This window comes from Puntigrus tetrazona, chromosome 20 (assembly GCF_018831695.1).
Source record: "Puntigrus tetrazona isolate hp1 chromosome 20, ASM1883169v1, whole genome shotgun sequence".
Lineage (NCBI taxonomy): Eukaryota > Metazoa > Chordata > Actinopteri > Cypriniformes > Cyprinidae > Puntigrus > Puntigrus tetrazona.
Genome location: NC_056718.1, coordinates 20,631,787 through 20,659,286, shown reverse-complemented (window position 1 = coordinate 20,659,286; position 27,500 = coordinate 20,631,787). Strand labels below are relative to the sequence as shown.

The 27,500-nt window shown below is 36.3% G+C and overlaps 3 protein-coding genes across 3 annotated transcripts in view; all 3 read left to right on the top strand.

Moving 5' to 3' along the window:
* Nucleotides 1-906: 906 nt before the first annotated feature.
* Nucleotides 907-24,991, top strand: pkib (protein kinase (cAMP-dependent, catalytic) inhibitor beta). The gene is made up of 3 exons (XM_043218760.1): nt 907-1,057; nt 21,325-21,493; nt 23,900-24,991. The coding sequence occupies exons 2-3, from the start codon at nt 21,349-21,351 to the stop codon at nt 23,983-23,985; spliced, it is 231 nt and encodes a 76-aa protein (XP_043074695.1). The 5' UTR covers nt 907-1,057; nt 21,325-21,348; the 3' UTR covers nt 23,986-24,991.
* A 513-nt stretch (nt 24,992-25,504) lies between these two features.
* Nucleotides 25,505-26,570, top strand: fabp7b (fatty acid binding protein 7, brain, b). The gene is made up of 4 exons (XM_043220375.1): nt 25,505-25,690; nt 25,839-26,011; nt 26,155-26,256; nt 26,344-26,570. Exons 1-4 carry the CDS (start codon nt 25,618-25,620, stop codon nt 26,392-26,394), a joined length of 399 nt encoding a protein of 132 aa, XP_043076310.1. The 5' UTR covers nt 25,505-25,617; the 3' UTR covers nt 26,395-26,570.
* Nucleotides 26,571-26,779: 209 nt separating this feature from the next.
* The window catches only part of smpdl3a (sphingomyelin phosphodiesterase acid like 3A), a 5,535-nt gene continuing 4,814 nt past the window's right edge, over nt 26,780-27,500 (top strand). Inside the window, exon 1 of the mRNA XM_043220374.1 lies at nt 26,780-26,947. Within this exon, the coding sequence (XP_043076309.1) occupies nt 26,848-26,947 (100 nt within the window). The 5' untranslated portion in view covers nt 26,780-26,847. The remainder of the gene's footprint in view (nt 26,948-27,500) is intronic.

Genomic DNA, 27,500 nt, shown 5'->3' with positions numbered 1-27,500 from the left:
CAATAGAGCTGCTTTGCTTTTTTTCAGAGTTAATCGCTTCTTCATAAATTTTTCAGGAACAAAATCTCTTTTTAGTCATTCTCTTAGATCAATACTCTTTTGGTCTACAGACATCCTCTATCATTTCATAATTAAACGCATGCCCCTGGGCCACCAGAGTTCATTTTATTTTTGGAATTGACAAATGGGATGAAGTGTCTGCTACAGTATGCGGTAGTACAGAAGTAATTATCCTCAGCTAGTTCAGAGGGTTGTGGTTTTGCTTGTTAAAGGAAGGATTGTAGTTGCATAAGATGCTTAAGGTAGTTGTAAGAAAGAGATTACAGTGTGACCCAGAGGGCGGTGGGTCACTGAGTTATCTGGTAAAAATAGAACATAAGGCGTCAACTTTGATTACAGAAAGACCCAATTAGAGACACATACAACTGGCAAATATATATCATTATTCCCTTTCACATATTAAATGCATAATTGTATATGTGCAAAAATGAATGCCTCTATTTTGTTATAATACTTCTATTATAACAAAAAACTCTGTGTGTGTGTGTGTGTGTATGTGTATATATATATATATATATATATATATATATATATATATATATATATATATATATATATATATATATATATATATATATATATATATATATATATATATATATATATATATATATATATATATATATATATATATATATATATATATATATATATATATATATATATATATATATATATATATATATATATATACACACACACACAGGAAATAGGGAATTAGACAAATAACGTGCAAATGACATATTTGTATGTGCTTAAAGTGTGTGTGTGTGTGTGTGTATGACGGGCAGCGTTTGGCTATGCGCGCTCTCGTGTGATGTCAGCGGCGCGAGAGGTAGTGATGCTCGCTCGCGCCGGACTCAGTGTCAGAGAGAAGGAGAATCACGACGAAGATGGTCTCAATACGCGGAATTCCCCTCGCGGATAGCCTCTGTTGGTACTGATTCGGAGTGTTCTCCCGGATAACTCTGCTTCGAGGAGTTGCTTCATGTTCGGAGTGAGTAAAGCGCTCTGCTGCAGGACTGTCTCAAGAAAGACCGAAGGTTAAGAGATGTGTCAGACGCGTATGTGGAGAGCATCGCTGCGCGCTTTGAACTTCTCTATGCGCGCTGCTCTATTCGGATGCTCGCCGATGCATCGCAGCTGTGCGTGCATTTACACGCAGCTTAAATGACAGCGTAATAACTAAATGAATGAACCACGTGTTTTGAACGAGTACGGATGGCAGTTAAACAACGTCTTGTGGAAAATCTATTGTTCCTCTTCGAGTGTCATCCGCCAGTTCATATGCACTGTGATCATGCAATATTCCCTGCGCGTCTGACACATGAAGAAATGAACTATATAAACAGAATTCTCCATTTTTCGTGTTGAATGTGAATGATTGTTGCATGTGGCTGGTTTACATGTTGAAAAGAGGCTGTTGCATTCTTCACAACGAGGTTTACGTACGGTTATGCTATAACTGTACAGTACACTTTTTTATTATTATTATTGTTACTATTTGACTTCATTATTTATTTCTGGTGTACCCCGTTTGCGTCATGACCTTGGGTTTGATGTAGTAAAATGAAATCGTTTCTATTGTAGCTGGCTTCTAACTGGTCAAAGGTGGTCCGTGCACAACAACAAACCGGCTACCAGTTGGTCATACTAGGTTAAGTCAATCAAATTGGTTTTTAGAACATGATTGCTGGTCAACCGGCTAATGACCAGCTTAGACCAGCCGGAAACAGTATCAAAACAGCTTAAACTGGATTTTCCAGCAGGGATTATTGCACTTGTATGTTATGTATTTATATGTAAATGATTCAAGTCTCCGGTAATGAGGCTTTATTGTTATTAAAAAAAAAAAATGTAATGTATAGTTACAGTGAGCTAAGCAGCACCTTCAAAGTTATTATTTCCAAACACAAATAAGACTACAATTAAATCGCTAAAAAAATGTTTATTTTATTAAGTCGCGAGCATATTGATTTCTTTTTCTCCATTTTTAATTAATTTGCTGAGTAGGATGAGCAGAACAGATACTGTGACATTTGTGATCATTTAATTGCAACATACTATGTTAAAGGCAGTTAAAGTTGCCTAGGAGACACAGCAGTTTCATTATCTTCTCATCTAGAGGCATTTACTCAAACGGACACCATGTCCTTTCTATTATAATGAGTCCTGCATTTACAGCCCTCTATATGGTTTGTTTGTCTGTTGTTATGGATGCATCTATTTTTGCACGCTACGCTAGTGTTTTTGGTAACAAAAGATTGTCATGTCGCTGTGGTGTGATAACGGATGAGCCTCCAGCAGGGTTAAATCACACATGAAATTACACATTGATACGTCCCATCTTTCCCAGAACAGCTCGGTGACCCTCACAAGATTTACAGATGGAGGGCAGGATCTAGTTTTCGAAAGCTGTTATTTTATTATCAGCACACTTACACTTTACAAGCACGATAAGTATTAAGGCTATTTTTTTGTGGTCTAGATTTCACCGCGGATAGACATTTCTTTTTAGATCATGCATCGAAATTGCCTGCCCTTCTGCATCTATTAATTTCAATGGCAGAATGTGTCTCGGTCACAAAGAGGTGTGCGAACGTTGTGCCGTGGTACAGTAAACTGCCCTGCTGGGTGCCGCCCATGGAGAATCTATTTTTAATTGGCCTTGTTGATGATAACAGAAACTTTGCAGCGGTGTCTGCCTGTTCATAAAGCTAATTGCGCTCATGGGACTAGACGGTATCGTTTGGCACAGTTTATTTTCTCCATTACCGCTGGTGCTGCACGTTCACACTTGCTCGTCTGCTTTCACACATATGTCACAAGACCGGCAATTAAACAAAAAAGGCAGATTCGGCATTCAGACTCGTTGTTTTGTTTCTTTAGGCTGTTTTAACAGGCAGAGTTGTGTTTTTAGCAATATGTCCGGCTCGTGGTTTTGTTATTACAGCATTGTTTAATTACATCAAATCACAAGTGATGAAAGAAAGCAGTTACGCAATAGCCGTAACATTCTTTGTTGTAATGTTTATCATAATAGTCTTATGAATGTTTCTGCATATTTGGATTAACTGAAAGCATTTAAGTCATTAATGTGCTGAGTCCAACATAAAATCAAAACATTGCTTTATTGCAATCCTGCCACACCAACAGTACTGCAAGTTTGGAGACTGGACTATCTGTTTATTGACCAATTGCAGGCAGTGGAGTGTTTCGAATTTTTTTTTTTTTAAACATTCAAAATTGCATACTTTTGTGTTTCTAAGCTTATTTGCTCCACAGAATAAAATAAATAAAATTGCAACATTTTATCTCTAACATAGTCTCTAACAATTCTAACATATATATATATATATATATATATATATATATATATATATATATATATATATATATATATATATATATATATATATAGAATTCAGTTCTTTTCATCACTATTCTGAAAAAGGTTATCTGAATTCTGACTCTATATCTCACTATTCTATTCCACGACAAAATAAAAAAGATGAAGTGCACAGTAAAGTTTTTTAGAACTGTATATGCAATTCTGAAAAAAAAAATACTGAATTGTAAGATTAAAAATTAGGTTACCTTTTTATTCATATCCTCTTGCGAAAATATGCTTCCATTTACCGCATTTGTTTGTTCTTTTAAAATTAGCCTCAGGAGTTTGAGGAGCATTATAGTCAATGCATTTTAAAGTGACACACATTCTAAACAGATTACTGTAATGAGTAAATTGAAACATATTATTACTACGAAGCACTGAGAGGTTCAGGTGCTTATTTGTAACCCAAAGTCCTTTCTAGTCTTTTAAAGCAGGCATTTGAAAAGATTAAACCGATTTAAGCCGACAATATGCAGCAGATCAAAATTTGGCCTTGAAGCTGCATAGCTTCTCTCTTTTAACAGCTGATATTCATTCTGTTTCAGCCTCCCTCGGAGTATCATCAAGGCTCTAGTGAAAGGCATGACAGCTTCTGTTCTAGTGTTTTGCTGGCGAGATCCCAAGAGAGCTCAACTCTCCATTCATTCCACCAGTTGGTCAATGCATTACATAAATATACAATAAAAAGCAATGCAGCATGCAACACAAATAATCATAGATGGTCATTACTTAACAGTAAGTTTTTTTTTTCCCAGTGCAACTTGAAGTATAGAGCTACTGCACGGTCTTTACCGTATATATACTCAATATAACAGTATAACTGTATAACAGTATAACTCAATATAACAGTTTGAAGCTTGGGAGCATAGACTTAAGTTTGGTCCCATTTTAAAGGAGACCCATGGCAGATACATTTCAAAAAATTATTTATCAACAATATTTAATATAAAATCTATATTTTATGAAACGTTTAAAAAATCAAAACCATAAATCTTAAGAAGTTGTTGTCAAATTCGAGCTTGATATCTCAAAAAATGAGCTTTCAGTAAGATTTTGTTTGGTAATGCAGAATACAGGGATAAAGAGAGTATTTTGCTTTATTTAAAGATGGATTGTTTGAAAATAATCATTGGTTTTTGCAATTTAGCCAGATGCCTGCTAGTGGCAGAAACATTTTTAAATGAGCAATTTCATATTAAACAAACCTTTATTGCAAAGATTAATTATATATACATTTTAAAGTGTCTGTTTTTCGTACCTTCGTAACAGCTTCACTAGAACATGCAATGATGCTTGGCATAGTTAGCGGAAAAAAAGTGGCTGCCAAAAAAGACGTTGGCTCGGTATCATTAAAAGTGCCTTAGGAATTGAGCAACTGAAAAAGAAAGTAGAAGTTATCACATATGTATGAAGATTTTTTTTTATTTTTTGTGGAAGTACCCTTTATTGTAACTCTGAATAGGGGTTTTCTGGAGGTGACACTGATGGATCGGCGGCGGTTTGCAGAGGTGCACATCGCTAACGAGATGTGGGCTTTTACGCATCTCGCCATATGGGGTTCATCGTGTGGTGTTTCTCCTTCAGTTAGAAGTTAAAGACCACACAGTGTCCTAGCGATAAGGCCTAATCCTAGGCTGTACAATATACTGTAGCAGGGCTTGTGAAAAGTCTGGCACCGGAGGGTTATAAAGGGCCAGAGGTCTCACTGTTATCTCTTATCTTAAATCGCCGGATTTGAGCACATCATCATATTGGACCTAAAAATACACCACGGCCATCTAGGGATCAAGGTATCCTGGCTTTCAGTTTGATCTTCTGCTAACTGCCAAAATGTTTTGCACAAAGACAGCAGCTTATTATATTGTCTGCTCTCAGCTGTATGTGCCATATGTCAAGTAACTAAAGCAGATTGTTGCGTGTTGTGAAGCTTTAAAACTCTCACTTTCTGTCAAATAAAGCCTGTGTCTGTGTTTGCTCTGGATAAATTGCCAGTGACGGGAGAGTAAGGAGTCACATTCACAAGGAGCTCTTATCGATCTTACACTGGAACCCTCGCAGATGTGAATTATTTATGAAAGCACAGTGTCTTCATGCATGGCGCACTATGTGTGTCATAAAGCCTAGACTGTAGGTGCACAGAGAAGTGTTGTAAAATGCAATCAATGGCATTTAAAAAGCCTGTCTTGCATCTGACATTTCGTGTTTGTCCAAGTGCAGCACACTGAGCGTTTTATAAACTCTTTGATGCTTTTGTTAAGCCCTGTTCCCATTCTGACAGTGATTTGTTGTCACTTATGTCACCGAAATGATTGCAGTTGCTGGAAATCGCCATTTTTGTTACCGTTAATAAATAAATAGGAATAGGAACATAGTGGAGTGTGCCATTAATAATTCTAATAGTAGTAATAACATTTTTGCAAAACAAAGAAATGCATTTTTTTTTGTAGAAAATGCACCTCTGGGTGGGCTACATACATATAAAAATGTAACGATGGACAGTCAATATGTGTATCAGAATCAGCCTACCTATTTGCATTTCAGCCTGTTGCTACTTATATCGACGAATGAAATTGGCTAATTAATTGAAGAATGTGTCTTATACACACACACACACGCACACACATACTGTATACACACACACACACACACACACACACACACATATATATATATATATATATATATATATATATATATATATATATAAATAAACTGACTTATCAGGGAGAGCTATTTGAAAGCCTGCATCCAACGACCCTCGGGAAGCTTCAGTGGATTCCTGCTTGCCCCGTAGATGATCTGGTCATGCGCTTTAACTTTGCGCATGAGCAGATTGGTTTCTTTGCTTGAGAAGTTCAGCTTTTTCGCCATGCAAAAGCGAGTGTAAATCGCTCTTAAAGGGAATTGGAGACGAGACTCTGAAATATAAATAGAAACAAGTGGATTTGGACACGCCCCTGAGTGCACCTGCGCCGTGCGCTTTAGACTTGCGTCTAGATGGTTAAAATAGGGCCCTGTATGTTTAATTTGAGGCTACACAGAAGAAACAACTACATAAAAAAGTCTCATAAGAGCCATGCCGACTATACTCACAACAAACATTCAATATTAGTCATTTATTATTATTGGTTAATTAGTCATAGTCATTAGCCTACAAGCAATTACACGCATTAGTCCTCTGTTCCCAATCTTAAGTACAAGCATTAGTTAGTTTTCTATTCCCAACCTTAATCATTTTTGGTTGCTGTCAGTGTGAACAGAACTTTATTGATATTTGTATGTGGCTCTCAAAGTTGAACATTTAGGAGCTATCATAGTAATTGTGCATTCATAATAGCATACTGATGAGAATTCATAAATGTGTATATTTAGTCTTAAGGATATTTTCCCCTCTAACTGAACACTTTTAGGGGCTTTAGACTGAAGGTCAAGCCTTTGTGGCTTCTGTTGCTTATGGCTGCATTGCTATTGATCAGTGTTAGTTTGCCTTCCTCTCCTTTCATGTAATTTTCTATACAGCCTGTCATAAATCTTTCAGAGGTGTTTTTGTACCATATAGTAATAGTTACCTGAAAATGTGTGCCAAGTAACATCAGAAAGCTCTCTAACTCTCTGACTAATAAAATAATTAAAAAAATGCCAGCATGGACTAATTTAATGCAGGAGCATTTAAGTGTAGCATATTGATTTGCTAAATAAAGCTTTAGATAAATGACCCTAACTGATTCAGTTTCATTGGAGCCCGCTTTTTGTGAAATCTCTTTCAATGCAGATTTGCTTAGATGTTCTTGAAAGAAAGACAACCCAATTACTTTATTGCTCTTGCTGTCTTGTGGTTTGCTACCGCATATACAGTAGAAAACACGGCGCATTTTGGAATCAGCAAAATGTTGGCTGAAGTCACTTTAAAGAGGTTATAGCAAACCGTTGAGATGCGTGAAAATTGTCCTGTGAAAAGATATCAAAAGAACAAATGGATTTTTTATCTCAGTGCAACATACCTGTTCTAATGCTTTACAGTACTGCGCTGTTTTGTACAACTAGATTTGAACCTTTTAGTATAGAACATTTTGGTGGCGCTTGTAGTCTGGGTCGCGATAATGCTAAACCTTAGTCTTGTTATGGTGTTTGGAGTGGTTGTTAGTGCTCTCAGTTAAATGACAAGAGCCCACCATCTCTATGATGTTCTGGTTCCTAGATACTTCCTATGAGATTTCTGGATAGTTTTATCATCTGTCTGGTGGAAATGGTAAATTAGATCACATATCAAAGAAGTAGCACACAAGCTGTGCAATCTGAGACATCATTCATGTATGTAGCACAAATAGTGAATGAAATGCACGAGGAATGCTAATAGTGATTCTTGTCTTGGCAAATGCCGCTAATCACATCAATCAACACTGCAATCAGTCCTTACTGAAATACATTTGGAAAACCTATCACCATATCTGATATATTTGATACAGTTTTACAGAAGAGAAGCTTATAAATAATATGGCTTTCATATAGTTTAATATAAAATGCTTGATGCTGTGTATCATTAGTCAGTCCAAATATAGATTTGGAAAATGTCAGATCTGATTGATGCCACTTTGCCTTTCTTTGGTATTTCAGCAACGTCCGGTGCACATCAGTGTTGCGTCATTGAGCACGATCTTTGTTTGGGGAGGCAGATAGCCAATGGGAAAATCATTCCCCGGGGACGCACTGTGCAGGAAACTAAGGTCTGCTTTTCAAACGTGAGAAGATGAATCACATGTAATCTGTGCTTTGTTCTTCTAGCCCACACGAATGGGCTTTGCCCTCAAGCGGCTGGCATCTGCTATAAATAGGTGGAGATTAAAACCCTTGTTGTCCGGCTAACCTACAGTTCATCTTCAATTTGCTGCTGCTAAGTTTGTTTCTGATCCCCTGTAGATGATTGGATGTGACTTGGCTTGTGTTATTTTTGGCCGTACATGTGATGCGATGCAGTAAACAGCTTTGATATCTATGGGTATGGCTGGAGACGTCGCTGTAACGCAGCGCTAATTGGCTTTGTTCACCACGCACAGATGTGTCGGTGAAGGTGTTGGAATATTGAAACGAGTGACCGGTTTTTATTTAGACCTTGAAAATAACACCATTTACAATGAAATGCATTTGAGATTTAGAGATGCTTAAGTCAAAATGTTATTTTCAAAGGTCTGAGGTGGAATAAAGGCAGGCAGATAAAAAATGTGTGACAAGGGGAAGCTCGGAGCCATGCTATCTGACACAGCTGGAGCTGTTTGATAGTTGTAGTTCCTTCGAGCATTAATGGTATTAAAACCTCTTCGATTCCTTCTCTAGGAGTGCTTGCTTTGAGAAACCCTGTTGAAAATGCAAACTTAAACCAGTCCTCACTAGTTGAGCTTAGTTTGTTGGTTGATTTGTGAACGGATCATTCGTCACTGCCTTTGTTTTTCACTGTTAGGTTTGTAGTTACACCAATTTTTATTAACAATAATAAGCCTTAATTCGGCTTGGATTGTTTATACTGACACAACTACATAACCTCCAAAAGTCCATGTAACTTGCAAAGAGGATCGACCAAGAAAGAATTGAAAAAAACTACATATAAATCATTTCTCATTAGTGAGGTTTCGCTTGTCAAAAGTCTTATTTATGCTGCATTGGCTGTAAAAATACAACTATATGCGATTTGAGAAATGTATCGCTTTTTTGAGTCAATACCTTTTAATGAATCGTTCATGTTCATGCTTAGTGCTTAGCGAATCGGTCCAAATCGTTTGAACAGCAAATATCTTTAATTAAAGGGACTCGATTTAAACAGATTCATCGGCATCAGATGATTTTAAATATTCAGACTACAATTTTGTTTAAATCAAGCCTGTTTTCTATTATTTGTCAGTGTTAAAGTTTCAAGTTTAAAGGGTCATCTGCTGATTTGTACTGCATTATATTTCCTAATCAAATATCACAGCTAATAAATGCACACCGGGGGGTGGCACCAAAGTATCACCAAGAAATGTATATTATTCCTTGAAATACCCTGTAATATCACATAAATACAACAGTGATATTAGGCTACATGTCATAAGAGGTTTCCAGGTGGCCAATTAGTTTCAGATGTGCTTAGAAATCTGTTAAGTAATAAGATGTGGCCTTAAAAATGGTCCTGCTCTTGTATATAATGAATTGAGTGGTGTTTTAAACCTCAGGCTTTTATAAATATTTAGATATTCAGTGTAAATTCAAAGATTTTAATTAGTCACGACAGCCAGCAGCTCCAAAACCCGAGTTATTTCACAGTGTGTGAATCATGTGTATTTTATATGGCCACTTCCCTGGTATTTCCAAAGGTAGAAGATATCAGTTGAGTCCATAGGCAGCCTCACAATAGTTTAAACCTAGTGAGCTGCCTATCTAGGCAACATTTTTAGGCATGCTGCTGTATCAAACAACTTGGCAGCATTGACGCGGCTCAATGACCGTTAAGATACTGCCTGAAAAGTTGGAACTCTCAGATTAAAAAAAATAAAAAGCTGATGTCTTTTGACCTGGGAAAGACTAGCTTTAAAGGCTCAGAATCTGCAGAGGGAATAGCTGTCAAAAGCTTTATCATATCTGTTACTGAAACTGCACAACAGAGCAGTGTCAAAACAGTGTGATCGTGGTGTTCGTTTTGTTCACTTAGAATCAATCAAAAAGACACCCCGTCCTGTTTCAGAACAGCTCAAATAGAGGAAATAGTCTCTGTGCTTTCAGGCTTATTTAGAAGATCCCGTCAGCAAACAGGAATTACATCATGTGCTTAAAAGATGTTATTTTCACAGCTGTATGGCAGTTATGAGAATGACATGGGAGTGTGCGGTATGTTCAGCTGGATTTATTATGTATACCACCCCCATGAAGTTATGAGGTCTTGACATAGACCCCCTCAAGAATCAAAGAGCTAATCTCATAGGTCGTTTAGGTTGCGGCCACATATTGTCATACAGTAAGAAGAAGATTACGGGTGGGCGGTATGACCAAAAGCTTTTGCGGTACTGTTGAGTCATTTCTGAAGATATTATATATCAAAATATTTTTGCTGGAATGAAAAACTATACTTCTGTTCGAATGTGTAGATTCAGTAAGATTTTTTTAAATGTTTTTCTTTTATAGAAAAAACAGTAATATAATATTGTTAACTAAAAGTAACTATTTCCAGAGTCTCTGATGAACAAAATGTGAAAAAACCTAATTCATTTAAAATACATTTTGTTGCTACTTGTTGAACAGTAGTGTTTTTTTGTTATTCATAATTGCATAACTGCGTAAATAGTCAACACAGTAAAAAAAGTTGCGATGTTTCATACAATTCAAACTGAATGTCAGGAAAATGTCAAGGTCAAGCAATGAAAATCAATGAAGCAACTTAGAAGATTGGCATTTTGGTCTTTTCCTCACATGAAGCTGTCATTTGACTTCAGAGGGTTTGGATCGTAGTGCGCATTTCATATGGATCACCTTTGAGGTGGTTTAATAAAGAATTTGTTGTCAATTCTAGAGCTTAGATTCATTGTGCTGAAAAGATGAACTCTCTGTGTTGTACAGGCATGACCATCATTCCCTCTAGCACTAGTGAAGACCAGGAGTGTGTGAAGCATACAGTATGTGGCATTTATCATCGGGGTGGAAACAGGATAGTGAGGTCTCTGTAGCGACCGTGGCATTGCAGACCTACTATTCACTGCTCATCCACTTATCTGTGTCAATGTAAGCCTCCGGAGAATGGAAACGCACAGTCATGGCAGTCCCGCAGTAAGCTCGTTCGGAGGTCAGGCAGCTTTTTTAAGGATCAGTGGTTCCCAGGTTGCTTGGATTTATCTGGGTTTGACACAAATGCCCTAATCAATGTTCTATTAGCTCTTGTAGGTTGTATGAGTGATGGTTCTGCCCAGGACTTTCACAAGGAGTAAGACAACCACAAACCTGGGACCCCGGGTTTATGAACTGAAACCATTGTTGTTGTTTTGTTTGTTTTAAGTAATTAAAAGCAATTTTCAGCAAGGATGCATTAAATTGATCTAAAGGGACAGTAAAGGCATTTGTAAAAATTTGTATTTCATAAAAATGCTCTACTTATTCATGAAAAAATGTGTCATGGTTTCCACAAAAAAGGCTGATTTTAACATTAAAAGAAGTCTCTTTTGCTTAAAATATATTATACATTACTATTTAATAAATAACTTTTTTTTTCAAAGATCAACCCAAAAAATTTAATTAACCCTAAACTTTTGAATGGTAGCATACAGTAAATGTAAGTAATTAAGATGGAATGCTGGTTCATGCTTTACTAATTCATTAATCAGGATAAATGATGGTTTCAGTTGTCTCGAGCGATTTGACGTGTATTGATATGTTCATTTGGAGTTGAGAGGTTTTGAGCATATAGGACAGTGGTTCTCACAAAATGGCTCGTATAATCATGTGTAATCAAGCAAATAAAAAAGGCTTATGCAAGAAAATTGTATTTGGTCAGCACTGTGACAATGGTCAAGAGATGTAAGACCTAGGTTTGAGTCAGGTCTCACCTCTGCACTCCAATTTCCTATAAACAGTAAAGAAAAAAAACTATATAAAAAAGCATTTCGCTGAGTTCCTTTAGCTCAAAATAATGTATTCTAGCAACAGTAGGGTTAAACATGGGTTTATTTCCCCAGGAATGAATAATAATATAATACCTTGAATGCACTGTAATTAATAAAAACATTGTTGAAAATGTCAATAATTTTCCATATTTCAGCATGAAAAAAACATGGTAAACAGACAACATATAGTGTGTGTGTGTGTGTTTTAGTTTTTGCAGATTGCAGACATTATGAAACCAACAAAATTCAAGGCAAATATTTCCACTGACAGATTATCAGACTTCATGGCTAACGCCAGCTCTAAGAATGAAGAGCAATGATAAGGCAACCTAAAATAAATGCATTTACAGAATTCTTTATAAAATCAAATTTAACCTGCTACTCCGTAAAATTATTTTTTTGCAATTTAAATGGGCAAATATGCACGTCTGATCAATTACAGGACTCGTGAAAACCAACTCGGCATCATGGGTGTCAAACCTGACGTGACACGTTTTGAAATGTCGTATTTGAATGTGCATAAAAAATTGGTAGACTCAAAGACCAATTGAATATTTCTTGTATCACAGCTACTGTGTCATTTTAAAATGATAAGTTCATAAGAAAACAGAAATCTAAGACATTTCTTACCTTAACCAACAGTTTAAGAAACACAGAGGAAACAGGGATTTGTTAATGTGTTACATTTTACTGAAGAATGTTACAACTTTATGACTTCATGAGTAATGCATTTGTGTTCCTAATGCAAATGTTAACAGCCCTCCCAGACCCAAGTCAACAACTTTACGCTATAGTGTCAGCCTCAGGTCACTGCGCCTGATAAATTGCTAGCTGTCCTTCTATCGCTTGACCTTACAAAATCCCAGAGAGGCAAAATGCACTAAAATAAACACCTCTGCACGATGCAACACCATCAAATCAGACAAGCTGCTTTCTCACCGGCTTATCGCACAAGCCCATACTGTTGTAGGTCATCTGCCACATTGTTCTCACTCATATTGATTGGCAGATACTGTGCCATTAGCATCATTAGCCAGGCTGAACAGATGAGTGAGTAAATAGACAAGACCTTTAAATGTTAGGTGCTGGGAGACTGCGAGTAACACGCACAAAGTCTCTCCTGCTCAAACCGCTCCTCTGACTCAGTTTTGTTCAGTCCTCATGAGCCATCAAAAGCAACGCTTTTATTACATAACCTAGTGCGACCAATCACAAACAAGCTATTTATTTTCAGCTGCCGTCACCGCAACAATGGCACTGAGAGCTACTTTTGCTTCTTGTCAAGTCATGCTCTACAAGGTTGGGTTGTCTTGTTGCAGACTGTCAAGGCCAAATAGAAGTCGAGTGGAAGATGAGGCTCTTGTCCTTGGTCCTCAGAGCGGATATTATTTGGAAAATCCAGCTCTGTTGTCCCACTTGTGTTCTGTATGCCTGGACAACGGCCCAGAGAGGCCCTGGGTATTTGTTCCAATAAATATAAGACTTTTTTTGTGTGATTTCCCCCCTACCCTGTGTTTATATTCAAGTGTCAATCTGTCTAATTTTAAAGGGTTAGTTCACCCCAAAATGAAAATTCTGCCATTAATTACTCACTGACTTGCCGTTACAAAACTGTAAAACCTTCATCTTCAGAACGCAAGTTAAGTTTTTTTTGAGAACATCAGAGAGATATCTGACCCTCCAAAGACAGCAACACAATTGAATGTTCCCAGGTCCAGAAATGTAGTATGGACTGTTGTGTATTTATGTATTTACTGTTTCTGTACCTGGGAACATTTTAGTTTTGTTGCTGCCTATTGAGGGTCTCTGATTTCATTAAAAATATCTTAATTTGTGTTCCGAATATGAACAAGTGTCTTAGGGGTTTGTAATGACATGAGAGTAATTAATTACAGAATTTTCATTTTGGGGTGAACTAACCCTTTTTTAATTATTGATTTGTTCTTTGTTATAAAGACCCTCTATAAATATGAACTAAATGCACTTTTAACAAGTAATCATAGTATTAAAGTGGTGCTTCATTAAGCAAAGCAAGATGCTGAACACTTATTTGCCATTGAGTGCTCTCGATTTATGATAAATGCTATGATTTACTCATACTTGAATAAACAAGTCTGTTTGGTTAAAGGATTAAATTGCTCAAAATTTACTCACCCTCAGGGCATCCAAGATGTGTTTCTTCTTCAGAACAGATTTAGAGAAATTTACCATCACATCACTTGCTCACTAATTGATCCGATGCAGTGAATGGGTGCCGTCAGAATGAGAGTCCAAACAGCTAATAAAGACTCGTAATACACACAACTCCATTTTATCATATTATATAAATAGCATTGCCTTCTCCAGAGACAAAATTGTCTTGTCTAAAGCAGTAGAGAAATATGCACGTAGTTACAAACACAAAATCCATGCATAAGTATAAATCAGTTCTAAACAAATACATTGGTGGATGTTGAAGATAGGGATGGACTTTTATTACCAGAGGAAGCATTATTATGGGTTATGGACTGTTATTTGAGATGACTGGTTTTAAGAAGCAAGTCAAGCTGATTCATTGAAATGATTTAAAAAGGCTTTTTGAGGAATTCCTACTGTAAACCAGACGTCAATTCTTTCATTAAAAAAAATTGCCAAGAATTGCAGTGAATCTTTTAAATGTCAGACCCACGAGCTATTGTGTGATTGGAATATTGTGTGTGATTATGATATTTATGTTTTTTTTGCATTATAGTAGTTATCAAATTCTTCCACAGAAGAAAGTAATTCAGTTTCGTAATGTTTTTTTATGTATCACCCCGCATGTTCAAGTTTGTAAAAACAGCCCACCTTATCCATATAAATGCATGCTAAAGAATAGGCCTTATAATACAAAGAGATTTAAATTGACTGCACATGTGTTTATCATTTTTGCCTTTTTTAAATTTCAGTCACGTTTTTCCATTTCATTTATGCTCTTTGCAGTGTTGTCCATGAGAGTGAATGTAATTACGTTTTTTTTGGAATTGAAGCATAGATTGAATATCTAAGGCAGAAAATTAACTGTTAAGTGCGAAGAGAGGAAAGTAGTAAATGGAAAAAACACCTCAACCCTTCTTAGGGCTATTTTAAAGCTTGTTACTGGACTGTACATGGATTAAGGCTGGATTAACCTTGTTTGTTCTGACATTTAAAGTAATGCTTGTTTATATTTAGCACATTTTGCTGCATGAACTTCACATCTGGGGTACATGCTGAATACAAGCATTTTTGCGTGCTGGTATATTTTTAATATATTATATAAAAAACAACATCTGTTTTTATTGCAGTGCATGACTAAACAAATTGTTTTGGACTTTTTGACCAAACACAGACATCTCTGTGGGACTGTACTGCTACTGGTAAACATGGTAAATGCCTGTAGAGACATGGACGCAGGTGTGTGTGGTAGCAGCTGCGCAGCTTTTGGCGCAAATCTCTGTTGCGGGGTTCACAAGAGGGCTCAACCTCGCAGAGCAAGCTGCCGCTCTTGTTGCTCATTCTGGTGCCGGTTGCTAAGTTATCTGGCTCAGGTGGCAGAGCTCTTCCCAGCCGAGAGAATTGTCCTGAAGCAGAGTGAGAGATTTCCTGCAGTTAGGGAGCAAAAGAGTTAGCATAGAGGTTTAGCCTGGGATGTTTGCCACTGACCCGATGTCCTCAACATAAACATAATATAAAAATAATCATGTGTGCAGAAAATGAAAGTGAACTAATTATCACACTAGTCAGGTTGAGTAAATGTCTGGTCACGTTTAGCTTTGTTTTGCAAATTATCACTGGGGAAATGCAGTCATTTCAATAGAAATCCATGTGAAATTCCGTGAGAGCAAATAAATTCTCTGTGCAGATCTCACAATGTGTTCAGGTCGGTGATGTGTATTCATTAAAATTAAAATTGATTTCTGTGTGTGCAATGCCTCGTTATAAACGATAGGCAGTAGACCCACAGGTATTTTGCTGGCAACATTTTAGTAACGTGATCTTCAGATTATGGTCACATTGGCAATATTTTAGCAAAAATTGCACACACATAAAAGATCCTTAGTGTGGATCTTCAGCGTAGTAAAGTAGCACGACTCACACAGAAGCTCCATTCAAAACCAAGCGGCTTATTTCTTTACTGCACAGAATTTGTCAGTCAATGGGACAGTCACAAGTCACCTGTTTTCATCAAAAATATCTTAAATTGTGTTGAGAAGACGAAGTCAGCTTTTACAGGTTTGGAACGACACGAGGGTGAGTGATTAATGACAACATTATCATTCTGGGGTGGAGAAACCCTTTAAGTCAAGGACATTACAGTATATTGTCTACATTTAGAGGAAATATTTGTCAATGAAAACCGATGACTTTGTGCCCAAAACCCATCAACTGCATGCTGAGATGTTATCTTTTGGTGGTGTAGTTCAGCAGTGGCTGGTCCAGCCAGCTGGCATCATTTGTGTGGAACCAGATCAGTCATTGCTGCGGAGGCCTGGTGGTGAGAGTGTCGTTTCCAGCCAGACGATTACTGATAGAATCTCATCACTGAGCATTGTGCATATGAGGAGCATACACATGAGGTGAATTTGTACTGTAGTGTCATTATAAGCCACAGTGTGCATTGATTTTAGTGGCGTCTGATCCCGGGATTGAGTGAGGCAGAGACTTAAGTGACAACAAGGTGAGTCCATAAATAGATATGCAAAAGCACTCTGTAAATGTACGGCACACCGGTGTTTGGTTTGATTAATTTCTTAATCCAGCTGGTGAATATTTGCCCCTCCTCTGGAGCACCTACTCATGATGGAACGCCATCTGTTTAGTCAGTTTAACCATGTCGTAGTTAAACAGGAAACTTTGTTTTTTCAGTTGTGTACCTTATCCAGCAAACTGCCCTTAAAACATAAAGCTCTTATTGCTCATGATTTTTTAAGTGCTTGAAGCCAGTGCTAAAAGGTATTTAAAATGCATTTTTGTATAATTCTCTATAAAACACAATTACCAGTGTGGATTGTTTTGTACATATAAATTTACATAAAGATCATGTCATTGGAGAGAAAAAATATATTTTGTATATAATTTAGTGCTGTCAAATCGTGATTATTCGAACCCAAAATAAAAGTTTCAAGTAACAATATATATGTGTGTACTGTGTGCATTTAATATGTATACATAAATACAAATACATACATGCAAATGTTTTAAGAAAAATATACTATGTTTATATATTAAATATATTTGTATATAATATAAAATATAAGTATATAAATGTATGCTTGGAAATATTTTCATAATATCTTGTATGTGTGTGTATTTATATATACATAATAAAAATACACAGTACACATAGGTATATTATGTAAACGAAAAACATTTATTTTGGATGCGATTAATATATTTATGCGCTTTTTATATAGTATTATAATAAATTGTAATTTTCCTTGCTTTATGAATAAATCTCTTTACATTTAATTAGATTTATACTTCAAAACAATACATTTGTAAATAGAATGATAAAATTTTACTTAAGTAGAGATGTAGAAAATGTCTTCAAATGCAGTCATAGGCAGTTTTACTTCTTGACTAAAGGCCCATTCACACCGAGCGCAACAAAGATAACTATAAAGTTGTAGTTTTTCATTTTAATGAATAGCAGAGGCTGTTCTTTTCAGCTGATGAACACTGACAGCCAATCAGAATCTGTCCCGTTCTCACGAGTCAGTCCTCAACAGACAGATATCGTTATCTTTATCGCTATCATGCTTGGTGTGAAAAGGCCTTTTTTAAACTGCCTCTCCTACCATTGATATAATGAAAGCATTCGGTCTATTCGAATTTCACGCTGACATCGGTTTGAACGGATATCTCTTAATTTAGTACAAATGCTCCGTGAGATTGTGCTTTCAGCATCCTGTAGTAAGTAACACAGGCCTGATGCAGCGGCGGCAGATGTCTCTGATGATTCGGTGTCCCACATATCTCTCTGCATCAAGAGCCGACCAAACAATATGCACCGAAGCCATTCAAGTCTGTCACATATCCTAGCGACAAACTAAACCTCTAGCCATGGCTTTTACCACTGCTCACTCCGGTCAGGTACCATTTACCATTTCAAAAGTCATTCTACTTTTTCCGTATTTGTAAGAGTCGCATAAGAAGTAGACATTAGTGGTCAGCCCCTGTTTAGAGACGCTGTGTTCAGGTTTAGGGGGAAGACGAAAATATGAAGAAGCTGAAAAGATACAGTTTGATTGATGTTGCATTTATTTATGATGGCAGCATGCAGAAGCGTCATGCACATATTCATTTTTGAGAGGGCACCAGGGCAGTCTTGGCACACATGGCGCCCTTGGCAAGACAAGACATGACTAAAGGAGAAAACAGCTTTAACATGATAGGATCCTGCGCGGGAGTGTGAGATGTGTTCGTCTAGAGTTTTTCATTTAGTGTGCAAGGTGCCCTCAGGTTTCAATCCTGACCTGATGTGTAATTTTATTAATAATATATCAAGGAAAATTGCAGTGGAACATGATTGTGAATGATTACCATGCAAGAACAGCTTTGACATTTTGATAATCCATTTTATTCGCCACAGGAATAATGGCTCGACTGACCGAATTTAAACATTTCTGCCACAGCCTTTTAAAAAATATATATATCTTAAATAATTTTATGCGCGCGTTTTTTTTTATCTGTAAAGAATTTAAATTAAGCTGAATAAAATTAATTATAAATATCAATGTGCCTCTATTATGGGTTTTTAAAAATGACCTTTTAAGCAATGTGCAACACAGATTTAAATGAACGAAAACCCCTGCAAAGTTTTAAAACTGAAAGTGCACCGTGCGCTCTCAAAAGAAAAAGTCGACTATGAGTCCTTGAAATGAGTCATTTTTAACGCCGTTAAAAATTTTGGTTTCCCTGATAAAGCTGTTCGCAAAGCAGCACTGAGCTCACAAACAAACGCTTTATGAGGCATTACAGACATGATGAAATGAAAACGAGACCAATCACCTCAGATTAGCATCAAGCAAAGGAGGGGTTTGGGAAAATGAATCGTTTGGGAGTCGTTTAGCAAATCAGGTAAAAATAAATGAATATTATAAGACAATGAAAAGGCTGTTTGACCTTGCACGCATGTTGTTGTCCCAAAACCAAAATATGAACCTTTCATTACCCATAGTAGGCAGGTAAAATGAAAAACTTTAACTTAAAACCTTTAACTGAAATGACTAAAACGCTAAAATAAAAGTTTAAGCTGAACTACTAAAATGACAAATAAAAAATGAAATAAAAATAAAGCTCAATAAAATATTAAAATAAATAACTAATAAAAATAAATAATAATAAAAACTATAACATTAATATTGTGAAAATTATATTGAATAATTCTCAGGAATACAATGTTCTTTTCTTCTTTTTCACTTGACGTAACTGAGGGAATTTTGAATTGCCATTAGACTTCAAGCGTGTAAAAACGGTCCATAACTGAATTTATTGAATGTCTTTGCATATTTACAATAAAAAAAGGCATTTTTAGCCTCAGAAATGTAAAAACTCAGTTTGGATGGATTCAATGCATGCCCTCTGCTGGTCAGATTGAATATGTAAATAAAAATCCAGCTTGAATCCAACTAAATGGCTATCATTAGCAAAAGTGATGTTTTGATTCTATTAAATTTAGCACCGGTGAAGCACGGATGAAAATCGATCCGAATTTTTTATGATTAAGCTGCAGTGGTGCCATCTAATTTGTAATAATGGTTTCAGCCGGGCAGGATATGGATCTTTCTGAAAAAGGAAAAACACTGTCAGATGCAGTGAAATTATTTTTAAATTCATAAAGATATTGATTGGTTCACCGTAGAATCAAGATTCTGGACTAACTGACCCAGATATCACTGTTGTTTTCATATATTTTATATGATGAGCAAAGCCATCTGTTTTTCTTTTTTTAGGATAAGAAAAAAAGGATTTTGGTTAGGCTGACGGTGCAGTTTATCAGTCAGTCTGTTCCCACTTTCCCATCTGTCCTTTCCAGTAGTGAATTTTCCCCCCGCAAGCTATGTGTACAGTCGCATCTGATTCAACGACGCTCGGACTAAAGAATCATTTAACTAAAGGCTAATCAAGCGTTTCTGCTGATTGAAGGCATTGCTTAGCGAATTGGAAATTCTGTCTTGTACTGCCAGCACAATGAATGTTATTTGCAATCCTCCTTGACACAGTGTACATCCCACAAGGGACTCTGGCCAAATTCCTCAAAGCCTCTCTGCCTTGCGTAGCGGCGTAGTGTGTTCGACTGAACGAGGCGTAGAGAAATGTAAATACGAAACACAATCCCCCCCCCCAATGAGGAAATTATGAGGGATGTTGTCATGCGGCTGAAGGTAAGCAGGGTGGGCGGTTTGTGGAGAGATAAGCGACTCAGTTCAGTCACTCCCTGGAGAGGGAGACAGTCTCATTAGAGATGCAGTAGAAAAAAATGCTCCTCTTGTTTTGACGCTGCTGCTATTTTCGTACCCTTGACTGATTAACAGTGATAGAGGACAGCTATTATCAGTTTTACAAGGCAACCCTTACCAAAATGTATACTTCAAGTTTGTTTAAGGTTCAAGTACTTTATGTAGTAGGTATACAAGTATTAGTGTACTAGTAGTATACTCGTAAGTACTCTTTGGGACTAAATTGGCCCACTTTCTAGTGCATAAAATTATACATTTAAGTATACGTTGTAACTTAATCAGTTTACATCAAAGTTTTTAACTAGTACTGAAACTATACTACAATAAACTTACAGGTATGCTGATAGTTTACTAATTAAATAGTTGTAGTATCATTTTAGTACACTTTGAAGTATAGTCTCAGTATACTAGTTTAGTAGTTTTATATCACAAGTATACTCGTAAGTTTTCTTTAAGTGAACTTTACATCATATTTTAAGTATACTATTATGTCCCTATTTAGGTATTCATTTACAACAACATAAAAATACAATACAATAAAAAAAATTTTTTTATAAAGAACAGAGTATCTGCTCGTAATAACACTATTTGTGATCCTGGTTGTAGTATTCTGTTTTATTAATCGCCCACAATTTAAAATGAAAACCAGAAACTAGCCTATCAATCATATGTTTGCTTGTGTATAATGAAACTTAAATCTAAAATTCTAAAATCTGAAATGAAACAGTTCTCTTATTTAACACTTTTACGCCGGTTACCGATCGAGTCCATTTCGTTTGGTTTGTTTCAGATGATGCTATGAAGACCACCAGAGATGACTGATGTGGAACCTGTTGTCTCTGACTTTGCAGCCACGGGCAGGACTGGCCGGCGGAATGCATTGCCAGATATTCTAGGTTCCACAGCCGGCCCCGGAGCTGCTGACCTGCCTGACAAACTAGCCGAGCTTTCAGTGGGAGGTACTGTATGTTGTCTTTCGTTCGGCTTGAGTTTGATGTATGTCCATTAGTCTCAATGTATGCGCCAGTATTTTAAAGCGTGTGCTTGCAAGATCAGCATCATGACTAGGCGAAATATAAGGAAAAAAGTGAAAATAATGCAAATTAATAAATATTAAAGCAACCAACCCTGGATATCGGCAACATAAAGTGTACTTTTAGCGCAGCAAGGATGCACTAAACTGATCAAACCTGACATTTCTAAGATTTTTGCGTCATCAAATAATCACACACATTTGATTTTTGCCATTTTTGCTCAAATAAATGCTGCCTGAATGAGGATAATGGACTGAGACCTTTGATCGTTAATGTATCATGTAAAATGATAATAATATATAGTCTTTTGGTGAATGGCAAGCTTATTATAATTTTAAAAAAGTAATAATAAATGTACTTTACAAATGCGTAACAAAGAGCGAAAATATGAATATAACATCTAAAATGATTTAAGCAATAATTAAGAAAAATAATGTAAAACAAGTAAGCAGAAATAAATAAAATAAGCAATACATAATAAGCAAAGAAATACAATTTGAATAAAATGTAAGTTTATATATAAAAAGGACATAACCTAAATGAAATACTGCAGTGTAATTAAACTGCAAACCTATGCAAGGGAATTTTGCAATTAACAGTGCTTGAAACTAGTTCAGTGCATAAGTTAACGAGGCTAATTTAATCTACACTGTGGACCTCTGATGTCTGTGATGAGTCTAATCACGCCCCTGTGTGAGACTGAGCTGTGAATGACAAAAGCACCTCTTTTTAAAAGGTGTTTTTCTGCAGAGAAAAGAGCACTCTCTCATCACAAACACGCTTTGCTCGACGCTTAAGTGCTTTTGTGTGACCGAGCTGTCATCAGGGGGTCGGCTGGAAGTTAGACCGCCACCAGATGCTGTCAGAAAGCCGTTCCTTAGTCATGGTTTCTGTGGTAGCCGGTGAAAACCTGTGATTTTCAAAGACACATGTGTCCAGTGCATCAACATTAAACTAAAAAAAAAAGAGTGTTATCAGAGATTTAACCCCCTAGGCAATGAGCCTGATTCAACACATACAGTTCTGATAAATATGAATTCAAATTGTCTTCTTTTGATGATCAGATCATGACCGAATTTTCCTCCGCATCAATAACTGCCTGCAGTCAAACACTTTTGATCTGCTCGGTTACCCATAATCCTCAAAGGCATTGCGTGTGATCCCTGCAAATGATGTTCCATGAGCGATTTGTGATGATGCCGGGAGATTTTCAGCAGTGTTGAATCTGCTGCCTATTCCATATCGTGCATTATTTATCCTGTTTTAAATAATAATAAAAACAATGCTGTTTCTGTGCTAGTGCCTTAAAGGGACAGTTCACCCAAAAATGAAAATCATGTCATCGTTTGCTCACCCTTATGTCGCATGAATTTCTTTGCCATGAAAGCAACTGGGTCCTGTTAAATCATAAACTACCTCTCCTGCCATCTAGTGGGCTATCGTGTAATTGGCCTTGTATGAAATATAAAAAGAAAAAAAAAGAGTAGAGTGAATCTTCTTCTCATATAAATAAAATTAAATCGTAATTAATACTGTCAAGCTCCAAGTAGAACAAATAATCATCACCATAAAACTGTAATAAAGTCCTAATGCTACGGGGTCTACTGTAAAGGTAAGAGAAAAATAGTGTGAATAAATAAAAAAAAAAATATTGTTTCCTCTTATAAAGAAATCATGAGAATTGTTTTATTTTACAGTCAACATTTTGTGTTTCTCTTAAGATTTGTACTAAAATATTAATAAATAAAATATTAAAATATTAAATTAAATAAAAGTGTATCTAAAATACTTTTATGGTGGCTAGAAAAATAATTAATTAGAAAAATAAAAGTCAGTGAATATTCTTCAGTCATCCAAAAATTTTAAATCCCCTTGATTATTAACGTAAATTTAAGATATTTAAAATCTTCTAAAGCAACAAAATAAATGTTCCTTTTATCTTCTCAAGCGTTCAAATCTCATTTACACTTTAGCTTAATTACTCTTTGTTTCTGGTACGTCATGCGATGAACATAGAAAACGTACCTAGAAATGAGATTTGAGAGCTACATATAAAATTATCAGTGAAAAGCGACATAAGTTCCAAATCATCTGAAGATATACTGCAATTTTATGCGAGTAAAACAACTAAATATAATTGCATTCACACTATAAACCATTTTTACGATACTTTTCGTGCGTGTCACTTTCCGCGGCTTGACAGTAAAAAACCAACATCCACTTTCCTTGTACGAATTTCTTGAATTGCTTCGGATGAACAGGTCTACTGAAGAACAAATTCAGTTGACATAGAATGTTGCAATTAACGATCATTTCTGTCCTTTAACGCAGATGATGGTGAACCGTGCGGAGAGAGCTCGTCCTCGTCCGACCCACCTAAAGAAACCACAGAGGGGGCAAAGACAGAGGGCTCATAACTCGGCAGTGATCTGACCTCACGAGAGACTCACACATGACCTGCCTCTTCTCTTGCCCCATTGACCAAACAACTGTTACACTCTGCGCTATGCAACATCGAGACCACCCATGACTGGCTTTCAGACGCGGGCCAGCGGGGAAGCAGCTCATTCCTATTACAGGAATTCATCCGAAATTGCGTTTTTCAAATATCAACTATTGTTCATTTCATACCTCGATGACTTTGTCAGATTTGACTTTTTTTTTCCCCCAAAGACTCGCTGTCATGATTTTCCTAACGACCGGCTGTTTCGTGTGTCTTATGAAAACAGATGTGACCTGCTTTCCCATTTAAAAAAAAAAAAAAAAAAAAAAACATTTTGACTTTCCATAATAGCATTTTTCTCTGAATGTTGACATGTAGTGGCAAAAATGTCTCTTTTTGCACAAAAAAAAGTAAATACATTCCATTTGGTGATGTAAGTAAAGTTTTTTATCTTACGATTTTTGTCTGTCCTTGTATAACGCCGCATCTTCTGTGTTTTGTATTGTTAAGATATGCATTGTTAACATTCTAGCCAGAGGATAAGAAACAGTGCTGAATAACACGAAATATGATATTTTCTTCTTGTAAATACAGAATTGTACATTATATTTGCTAGTTTTGTTTAAAAGCCTTTTGTTTTGTGCGTAACTGCTGTCAGTGTTGCCCTGCGTGAGCTGATATTGGATTGTTAGCTATGAAGTTTTGCTGCAAACATCCGTGTTCATGTCATTCGGACGTCCTCTTAAGTACTTGTCTCAGATATTTCTTTGCTGTTGTCGATGGCAGTGAAAAAATATGACTGCGGAGACTTGCTGTTCTTCCTCTCTTTCATCTTTTCATCATGCTTCCATCAGAAAATGACATCTGTTTTCATTTTTACCTGGCCATAATTCTTGTGTCATTTCGTCTGTTGTAAGCTACATGTAAAATGCCATTATGCTATGTTTAAAAATGACAATAAATCCTGTGCTTAGTTTTTATAGTTTTACTTTTTTTTTTTTTTTGGACTGTGGATCAGTGATGGTGATTTCTGTAACCAGCAGAGGACACTAGATATCTTTTGCAATGTGAGGGCACAGAAAAAGTCACCATATTACAGCAGGTTTTAATTTGGAAAAAACACAAAAACATAACATCATCAAAACTAAATAGATTTCTATTAATGTAGTTTATCAACTGTCTGTGTGTGTGTGTGTGCTATACGTAAAATGTTTTTTCTGTTAACTTTCTGAGGCTAAACAAAGAATTTGATTGACAAAGAATTGCATATATCTTTTAGCATAAATATTCACCTAGAAAATAACAGAAATGTTTTATATAGTATGTGTGTGTAATATATATATATATATATATATATATATATATATATATATATATATATATATATATATATATATATATATATATACACACACAAACTTTTACAAACTCGACAAATTTTGACAAAAAGCCAATGGGAAAGCTGACTCCTCCCTCTTCCCATTGTCTTGGAGCTGAAAGACACTATTTAAGATCCTTTGCGAAGACAAAATGCAGCTGCGTTTTCTGCAGAGCATTAATATAAAATTTACATTTGTCTACTGATCAGAAAAGCTTAATTTTAAAAATGGTAGATGCTTTCTGTGGCACATGGAAACTGGTCAGCAGTGACAACTTTGATGAGTATATGAAAGCTCTAGGTAAGTTTCAGCATAGCAATCATTAATAATAGCCTAATTATTAAATCGTTTATTATTTCTACATTTATTTTTATTTGATTTACCCCAAAGGTATTAAAAAAGGCTGCATGAATTCAATGCTTCTGATTTTTTTTTTTTTTTTTCTAAGGCATTGGGTTTGCAACAAGACAAGTTGGAAATGTGACCAAACCGACGACCATCATCTCCAAAGAGGGAGACAAAGTGGTCCTAAAATCACAGAGTACTTTCAAGAACTCCGAGATCTCATTCACGCTGGGAGAGGAGTTTGATGAGACCACCGTGGATGACCGACACTGTAAAGTAGGTTTGGGGAGAAAAAAAAAAAAAAAGATGTTTCGTAACATGATTTAACGGGAAGTGTCACCACAGCTTCCAGAGGAGACGCGTTCTGTCTGAAGCTTACAGTTTGAGATGAATGCGCAGTTCTGTGTTCTTTTTACCAGTCCACTGTGGTAATGGACGGAGACCGGCTTGTCCATGTGCAGAAGTGGGATGAAAAAGAGACCACTCACGTCCGGGAGATCAAAGACGGGAAGATGGTGATTGTAAGGGTCTTCACAGCACGGTAAACTCGACATTAGCTCTTCGTTTGACTGAACTTTAATAACTTGCTGATTTCGATTCTGTTTTAGAAACTCACCATTGGGGACGTGGTGGCTGTGCGCACATATGAAAAAGCATAAACTGTGGGAATATTATGAGGATTTGTCCTCCTCCGGGCAGCAAGAGATACGACATGCGCTTTAACGCTTTGCGCGTCATTTCTCCAAACCATGGACTACAAATATTTTTTTCTATCCGTTTTTTAAATACTTTTATGACCCTATTCATTTCTAATAAACGACCAGGCAAAAATAAAGACGTCTCGTGTGTTCATTGATGAGTTTAAAACAGTTGACAAAGTAACCAGGTCGAGTCCAGTTTTTTAATTTCACAATTTATTAATTCAAATGCAAGTTTACGTACTGTATTTATGCATGTAGTAAAGTAGATGATGTAATGACGACAGCCTTCAGATGTGTATGATGTCCAATCAGTGCTCGTGATTGCGCAAACAAAAGCGTCACGTGAGCGCCGCTTGTTTTTCCTGTTTTGGTTTACACGAGCACGGTTTAATAATTCACACAGTCGCAGGAATGGCTTTACCTGTTCTCTTGTGCTTGCTCGGTCATGTTTTTCACCTGCAGGTTTCTGCCGTGCCGGTTAATAATGGCTTCAAACACCTGCAGAGCGCACGTAAGTGTCGAGTCTGATCAGCTGTTACAGGTACTTCATGTCTCCCCAAATTGGCTTTACGCATGCGTTTGCATTCGCTGCTCTTTTTTGGTTGTTTAAACAGACATGCCTTGTCGTTTCTCCTACGGAGACAGATTCTTATACATTTAAAGTGGTCCATCTGTCGGGCCAGTTGTTGACAGGGGGTCTTTTTACCAAAACCAAATGTCGCAAGTTATCTCATCATGACCAGTAGAGCGAAGCGGAACTTAACATGCTTTTGGGAAACTCATCGTGCAGTTTGGGACTTTGGAACTGTTTTGTTAGTTAGTTAAAAATATGTATTATATTGTATTATATTTTGTTATAATATTCAGTACTCAACATCAAAGTGCAAGTACTAATAGATTGTAATATATATTTGAAAACGAACATGTAGTTTACACTACAGTGCACTGTAATTAGGATGATTTTGCTGCATCATCTGATATATATATATATATATATATATATATATATATATATATATATATATATATATATATATATATATATATATATATATATATATATA